Below are 8,791 nucleotides of genomic sequence, written 5' to 3'. Positions count from 1 at the left end.
ATCTGTAGAATGTACATCAAGAGTGAACTGTTATGGAAACTATGGACTTCTGGTGATTACAATGTATCAATGTAGGTTTATCAGTTGTAACAAATGTACCCCTCTAGTGCAAGATACTGATAATGGGGGAATCTAAGCATGTATGGGGACAGGTGGTATATGGGAAATTTCTGTACCATGTTCTCTAAATGCTGCTGTGAACCTTAAAATGCTCTAAAAACACAAAGTCATTTTAAAAGGGGAAAATGGTATAAGAGAATGGTATATGTATCTTTTCACTGAATTCCTTTCCTCTCCTTTTGTTCACCTATTTTCTCCCTTCCTAAATTACAAAAATGTAAATGTTACTTTTTGATCGGAGGAAGAATTTAGAGCATAGTGTCCCGCTTGAGGTTTACCTGTGTATTACAGAGGATTATTGAAGGAGCTGAGAACCAATAAACTGATAACTTATACACCGTTGGGGAAAAAAAAGCCATCTTACCTTTTCTTTTACTACCTATTTCCTGGCTTCTGCCCATTTCTGTGGTGACTGCTCTCATCATTGATACTAGACATTGCTGGACACCTGTAATCCTAATAACTCTTCTTAAACTCTAATCAACTGGTGTAATTAAAACTCATCATGTGGAATGACACACAGATATAAAACGCCTTTATGATATCCCAATAATATCATAAAAACATAATGGTTTCAGCCATATGAACTCTGAATCAGCTACATATTCTCTATGACTTGTGAAAAAGACGTGGATCTGTAGAGAAAATAAATTCCAAGATTTAGAGGCTTAACTTCAAGAGCACTAAGACACCTATATCTTCATTACATTTCAAGGAAAGGCAAAGAAGATATGGCCGTTCTGTGTTTTGAATCTCACTTGGAATCTAAAGCAATTTTATCACAAACAGGCTACTTATTGCAATTTCTGATAATTATTTTTTTATTTTCATCAGTTCTTCATGATTTACAACCATTTACGTACATTATTTCCCTCAAATCTGAAAATCAGATAGGACTTTTTATATCCATATTCCAATTGTATAAACTAATACTCGGAAAGGCAAAATAACTTTGCTAATTTTATATAAAAAGTAAGTAACATATCTGAGGGATTAAATTTCAGGTCTTTAGATATTTAAACTTCTTCTTTTCCACTATTCCAAAAGGTAAAATATTAATTTTTCACTTTCTGGAAGCCCAGGAAACTTACCATGTAGTATAACCAATTGCATTTGTTCTGTGGCAGATACAGAAAAGTAGGAAATTGTTGCACTATTTTGCTATGTTGAATCTTGTATGTTTAATATATAGTTCAAATCCGATAATTCTCCTGACAGAACAAATGGATGCAAGAATTAGCTCAATAATGGGTTCATCAGGTAATAAGAAACTATACTAGCCATTAAACAGTTATCACAATTCTAAAATAAGTGTATACTCGAACAATTGATTTTTGAAGTTAGAAGTGTATTTATAGACTAAGGCTATTTTATAGAGGAAGAAACAAAATCCCAAAGGGATACAGTGAGTTTCCATGTAAATAAAGTGAACCATTAGCAACCAATATAATAGGGCAAAAGGATTCACGAGTAGGAAGGATAAATGTATGATCTATATCATCAGAATTAATATTTTGATTTAAAATAATTACATCAATTAGTATTTACTAAGGAATTTCCAAGTGACAAGATCTCTATTCATTTTACCCCATGTACTGAGAGCAATCATAAAGGTAAATGATATTATAATATCTAATATAGAGATAACATCAAAGGTTTACAATTATTAATAACTTGCCCACAGTCACAAATTGAAGAATTCAAACCCAACTCTCTAGAACACTTTTACGCTCTGATGCAGGGGTAGAGTTTGCTCATTTTCAATATCCATCCTCAAACACTTCATTTGGTTGCTGGCCATTTTGAATAAAGACTTTTTTACAACTTTCTGGTAGTTATGTATGGTCATTTGACTCAGATTTGGCACTGGGTGCAAGTAATGTTGGCAACTTCTGATGTCACCAACCATGAAAGAGAAGAGGCATGCTCTTCACATTTCCCCCTCCTGGCTGGCAGAAACGCACATTAGGTGGTAAGTAATTTTGATCTGCATGGATGAGAATGAAACTTTAGTGATGGCCCAGCTCCAAGACAAAAGGAGTCTAGTTGTCTACTCCACAGTGTTACAGATTAGACCTCAGTTGCCTGCTATATGATGACTTGAGAGAAATATACTCCAGCCTTGCTCACACCAGTTATTTTGAGTGACTGTTAGAAAAGTTGATCTATAATATAAGTAATAGAACTGCCTTCTGGTGTAAAACGAAGCATATTGAGATAGACCCATGACAGTCAATGCAATATGGCACCATAAACTTCTTATCATACTATGTACTAAAGAAAACAACTCTGGGGCCATTATGTGGCCCCTTTTATTTTACCCCCAAGACTTCTCCTTCTCTTATTTACTTGGCTAACTAATGAATAGTACTTTTATTAAAAACACAGGCATCTCAACCTCCTTTTCTTGACTGCCATTCTGAATCCCTTTCCTATTTGGGCATTCCCTTTGTGGGAATAGAATCTTTAATCACATCCATCATCTTAAGTTGATCACTTTTGTTTTAATGTCTCATTGCCCTCTGCTACTGTAAACGCTGTAAGAGGGACAATCGTCTCATATCCAATCCTGGTTTCTGAGTTTCCTAAAATGTGTCCAGCATATTGTTGATAATTAGTAAATGTTTACATTACTCAATTAATTTATGAAATGACTTCTGATAGTTGCTTGAAATTAGCACCATACAGAGAAACATACAGAATATGGTAGGTGACAAGGACAGACACAGCTAAACAGCACACTAGAAAATTTGACAACGGTGACAGCATTCAGCTTGGAAACATGATTTTCATCAGCAATACAGACATAAAAGAGGTTACCAAATTCTGTTTTTGTTTCGGAATGATTTACAATGATGATTATCTAAAAAGAAGCCAGAAAAACCATCCCGAGAAAAGAGTCAGCTTATGAGGCACCTGAAAATTCTGTGTGGGAGCTAAACTCTAAGCTTTTGATCAAAAGCCAGACTTCTCATCAAGGTTTACAAGGTCCTGCAGGATCCCGGGCTGCCCCTCTTCCCAACTTCACCAAGCTCATTACTCCATTTTGTGTGCTCCAGCCATACTGACCTGCTTTCTGTTCCTCGAACACACCAAAAAATCTTTTGTGCATAAAGACCTTTGCTCTTGTTGCAGTGCCCTCTTGTGATGTCCTTTTCCCAATATTTAGTGTGGTTAGCTTCTTTTCATCTTTCAGATTTTAGCCCAAAGATCAAACCACAGAAATTTCTTTCTGGGCAGCTATTTAAAATTTTTCCATCCCTGCTCCCTAACCAAGGTTTTTTTTTTATATAAAACCCTTTATTTTCTTCATAACTTTCTTTATATAATTTAACCAATATTTTTTCTTTCTTCCTTTAGAATTTATCCCCTCCCTCAAATGACTGCAAGTTCTGATCAGCAGGAACACTGCCTGTCTTCTTTACTATTGTATCTCCAGTACCTACAACAAGGATTCACAGACAAATTGTACTTAATAAGTTCTTGAATATGTAATGGATGCATTTATTTTGGATTTGATGTGCACTGACATGGAAATGGTTCTACAATCCCCCTTTTTAATGGTCAATTGAGGAAAGATGGAAACAAAGAATCAAGGAAAAGCTGCATGGAGAGTTAAATAAAGGGACTCTAGTTAGAGCTAAGAATTAAGAGAAATAATACTATGGAATTTAAATAGCTCTGTGGGCCGAATTGTGTCATCCAATATTGATATGTTCAAATCACAATCCCCAGTACCTCAAAATGTGACCATATTTGAAGATCACATTTTTAAAGAAGTAATTAAGTTAAAATGAGGTCATTGGAGTGAGCCCCAATCCAACATGACTGGTGTCCTTATAAAAAGAGGAAATTTGGATGCGGATACACACAAAGGGCAAGTAAGATGACAAGATAATTACTGACCCATGGAAGCTTGGGATTTTATTTATGCACAAAACAAAGTCATTGTTTCATATGAAATGTAAAGTGAATGCTACCAATTCACGTGCATTATTTTTTAAATCTTAATAATATAGCATTTTTTCAAAGTAACTGAAAAGCAAGAGAGCTGTTTTAAGATATTTATTTTTAATCACACACTGCTTCCATACTTAGATTGCAAATTTTCCAGAGTCTAAATCACAATAAATGTAAAACATTGAACGCCAGAGAATTTTAACTATCTCATCTACAATGTAAACACAACACTTACAGAGCTTTGTGAAAAAAGGAAGTGTTCTCTTTTTAAATCTGTAACCAGATGTGAGATTACGGGTCTTTGTTTCAACTACAATGACGACGGAGAGGAAGAAATTAATTGTAATTTTGGTGAATAAAATGCCTGACAAAATAATAGTTTTTAGCAGATCATTGTTTTCACTCTTTAATTTCTATCCAGCAAAGTTTTATCTCAATGGTACATCATCATAATTGCCATTTTTATAAACAACAAACTATGCAGGTGCAGTTTCAAACTCACCCTCTGCGGCAAATACAGGGAACTAAAGAAATGTAGAACAGATTATGAAACTGCAGAACATCTTTGAGCATATGGTCATTGCAGAATACCTGCCTGAAAGAAAACTGGCAAATGACTGGTCCTTGCAACCTGGTAGCCAGCCATAGGCAAAAAAGCCCCTAGGTTTCAAAATTTGATGATATAGTATTTCACTTCACTGCCTTTCTCCAGATTTTGGCTGTTTCTGCCATAGGTTCTATACTTGATTATGTTTAGTGGGTTTATATCCTTCAAAGGAGCACTAAATTAGGTATCAGTACTGAATTTCTCATGAGTCAATGCGTAAAGTATGAGTTATAGACAGGTTAGTCCCTGAATGAAACATCTTGAAAGGTACTTTAGAATGCCAAGGTAGCACTGGCATAATTAGGGGGACATGTTATGTCCCAAAAGCTCATTTTATTAATCCTCAGTTAAAATACTAAAATAAGTTCTTATTCTTCAAGATTTTGCACTAGTTCATTCACTGCAGGTACTGCCCATGTTCCTGAAGATATACTCAATGTAGAAATGTGTATTACAGGCATAAGACTCAGTTTTTAACTTTATTCATAAATTCATATATCAATTCCAAAACCATAGCTTAAGCATAATATGATTATAGTTGGTGTGATCTATCTGACAAAAAAACAAAAAGGACTGGTAACACATGCAAATAGTTTCATTTATTAAAGAATGCATCAGATTAGTTCATGACTCATGCAACTCATAACAATATGCAGACAAAAAGATTGCAGATATTGTATTATTTTCTGGTGACCAGAAATTTGTTCCCTCTTATCCATTGACTTGCTAAAAGTCCACTGTTAAGAATACATTCATTTGGTAGAATACTGAATTATGTCTTTCTTCTAAAAGAATGGTTATGTCAACATTTACCCTTAAAGTTCTTTTTTCAAGGCTTCACAGAATCATAACTTTGGAAATATACTGAGTAGAATTTATTTAGTCAAACCAATTTCACGTATGAACTTCCTCTCCAACCTCTCTGTCAGACTGAAATCTTCTTTCTCTCTAAAAATACTCCATGGCGCAGAAGACACTTTCATTGTCAGAGAGCTTTTTCTATTTTTTCTAATTTTAGAAAAAAACATTAGAAAAACTTTTTTTTTTTTTTTTAATGTAGTTAAAAAAAAAACACACCACATAATTAGCTGAGTTTTGCCATATTGACTGGTTTCTAAAATTACATACAGGAAATCTAATTTTTATATATGGTTATTTTATAAATATTTGAAAATTTCTACCATGTACCTATTTAATCTTCTCTGTCCTAAAGTAAATACTTTTACTTCTTCAGTGATCCTTCTTATGACCTGGTCTCTTGATGATCTACTTCCTTAATGAACTCGATAGGTAATGGTAAGAAATTAATATGTGTGATAGGTAGTCTCCCAGGAGCTGGCTGTGTGGGGGTGACTAAACACAAATCTTGCATTCATGGTTTTTAGAGACGAGTGAGGAGGAAGGAAACAATAAAAACAAAAACAAAAAAATCAAGCAAATGTTTATAGATATCTGTTGATAAATGTTACGAAGGAGGCTCTGAGAGTGTGATGATAGAGGATTAGAAGAATTTAACTAGCTTATAAATATCCAGGCACATAAAAGTGGAGTGGAGTGAAAGGAGGAATCTGTTCCAGAGAGAGAGAAATCAGAAACAAATGACAAATTGGAGACTATGTTGGCAATTCATAGGACAGAAAAAAAAGCCAATCTCCCTAATATATACACTGTCTCAAAATCAAAAAGATGTACATAGGACCCTAGAACAGAAAAAAGACATTAGTAGAAAATCTGATGGAATTTAAATATGGTGTGTAGTTTAAAAAACTATTAATTTACTGGTTTTGATAGGAACACTGCGGATATATAACATATTAACATTAAGGAAAACTAGGTGAAGATTATATAAGGATACTCTGCATTATTTTTTGCAACTTTTCTGTAATACTAAATTAGTTCAAAATAACCCTTACAACATTTTAAGGGAAAAATAGACCAAAATAACTTCCAAGACAAGCATCTGCAGAAAAATGTACACAAATGCCCCTTAAACATATGAAAAGATAATGAAATTTACTCATAGTAGAAGAAAGGGAGAGTAGAACTTCACAAAGATATTTTTCACCTTAACAACAACTTGACAAAAAGTTTTAAATGACGCGACCTCCCTCTAGCTGCCATCTTGCGTCCCCGCGTGTGTGCGCGTTTATTCTCAGCTGGTCTGCCCAAGACCCCCTGAGTGCCAACCCTAGTCCCCCGCGCGGCCCCGTGTCCTCTCCAACAAGATGAAAGAAACTATCATGAACCAGGAGAAACTCGCCAAACTGCAGGCACAAGTGCGCATTGGTGGGAAAGGAACTGCTCGCAGAAAGAAGAAGGTGGTTCACAGAACAGCTAAGGCAGATGATAAAAAACTTCAGTTCTCCTTAAAGAAGTTAGGGGTAAACAATATCTCTGGTATTGAAGAGGTGAATATGTTCACAAACCAAGGAACAGTGATCCACTTTAACAACCCTAAAGTTCAAGCCTCTTTGGCAGCGAATACTTTCACCATCACAGGCCACGCTGAGACCAAGCAGCTGACAGAAATGCTACCCAGTATCTTAAAGCAGCTCGGAGCAGACAGTCTGACTAGTTTAAGGAGACTGGCTGAAGCTCTGCCCAAACAATCTGTGGATGGAAAAGCACCACTTGCTACCGGAGAGGATGATGATGATGAAGTTCCAGATCTTGTGGAGAATTTTGATGAGGCTTCCAAGAATGAAGCAAACTGAATTGAGTCAACTTCTGAAGAAGATAAAACTTGAAGAAGTGACTGGGAGCTGCTATTTTATATTATGACTGCTTTTTAAATTTTGTTCATGGATCTGATAAAATCTCAATCTCTAATATTTTTAAGCCCAAGCCCCTTGGACACTGCAGCTCTTTTCAGTTTTTGCTTATACACAAATCATTCTTTGCAGCTAATTAAGGTGAAGAAGCTTGGGAATAAAATTTGAAGCAAAGGTTAATAAAGTTCTTTGCCTAGTAAAAAAAAATAAATAAAAAAATAAAGTTTTAAATGACAACAATGAACTTCTAAGTAAATTTCTCAAAAATAAACAAACAAATGGTCTCTATCTGACTTGGCTTGCCAGAGCACAAAAGGGTATAAACACTACTCCTGAGGGGAACTGGATCAAGTTCCATCAAAACTGCACTTACAAGAATTTATAAGAATAATGTACTTATGAGAAATTATCATGAAGCTACACTCCTCCCAAATATTAAACAATATATGCAACAAAACTATTCATTGTGAAATTTTTTTGAAAATTAAAATATCAGAAACTACATACATGCTATTCATAAGAGACTGGGCTGAATAAACTATGGGCATTCACATAATACAGTACAGTGAAACTTAATCAAAACAAGGTATGAAATAATGTATATAGTGGGCTACATTTTTGCATGAGATAGAAGTAAAAATAAGAATGTGTGTTTGTATGTGTGTGTGTGATGTTTATGTTTATTTTTGCAAAAAGACGGGAACATAGCAAATATAAACCAAACACTAATTAAAAATGTTACTTACAAAGGGTGAATGACTTATAGTGAGGAAATAGAAATGGGAGTGTGACTTTTCCAGGTATACTTTTTAAAGTAGTTAGAATTTATGCCATCTCAATGTTTTGCAAATTCAAAATATAAAATAAACCAAATTGAGAGAAAAAAAACAAACACTAGAATTGAGTACAAATAGAAATGATAAAACTTTACATCAAATTGAAAGCATGAAAACACAGATGAAATAAACTGTTTCAGATAATTGTTAAACACTCTACACTTCAAGGAATATATTCTAAGAACAGAAAGATCTTTCAAAATCTCAATATTGATTTACAGGTTTGTTGGTAGCCATGCTGGTTTTATTTAAAAATTATTATTATTTTGTTTTAATTAAAGTTTATTGGAGTGAGAATGGTTAGCAAAGTCACATAGGTTTCAAATGTACAATTCTGTAATACATCATCTGTATATCACATTGTGTGTTCACCACACCGTCAGTTTTCCTTCCATCACCATATATTTGATCCCGTTTACCCTCATCTACTAACATGCTTCCTCTCAAAATTATTTTTATATATATTGTAGAATAAAGCAAATGAGTATATACTAATA

At 34.3% G+C, this 8,791-nt stretch overlaps 1 protein-coding gene across 1 annotated transcript; it reads left to right on the top strand.

Moving 5' to 3' along the window:
- Positions 1–6,793: 6,793 nt before the first annotated feature.
- LOC308502976 (transcription factor BTF3-like) lies at positions 6,794–7,649 on the top strand. Its single transcript, XM_081061604.1, has one exon. It carries the CDS (start codon positions 6,913–6,915, stop codon positions 7,399–7,401), a length of 489 nt encoding a protein of 162 aa, XP_080917730.1. The 5' UTR covers positions 6,794–6,912; the 3' UTR covers positions 7,402–7,649.
- Positions 7,650–8,791: the final 1,142 nt, after the last annotated feature.

The sequence above is a fragment of the Rhinolophus hipposideros genome (genome assembly GCF_964194185.1).
Source record: "Rhinolophus hipposideros genome assembly, chromosome: 10".
In the NCBI taxonomy this organism is placed as follows: Eukaryota; Metazoa; Chordata; class Mammalia; order Chiroptera; family Rhinolophidae; genus Rhinolophus; species Rhinolophus hipposideros.
This window is presented reverse-complemented; position numbering and strand designations above follow the sequence as displayed.

Bases quoted from the DNA above. Each gene is read 5' to 3' on its own strand.
- LOC308502976 (XM_081061604.1), top strand. From the start codon at position 6,913: ATGAAAGAAACTATCATGAACCAGGAGAAACTCGCCAAACTGCAGGCA.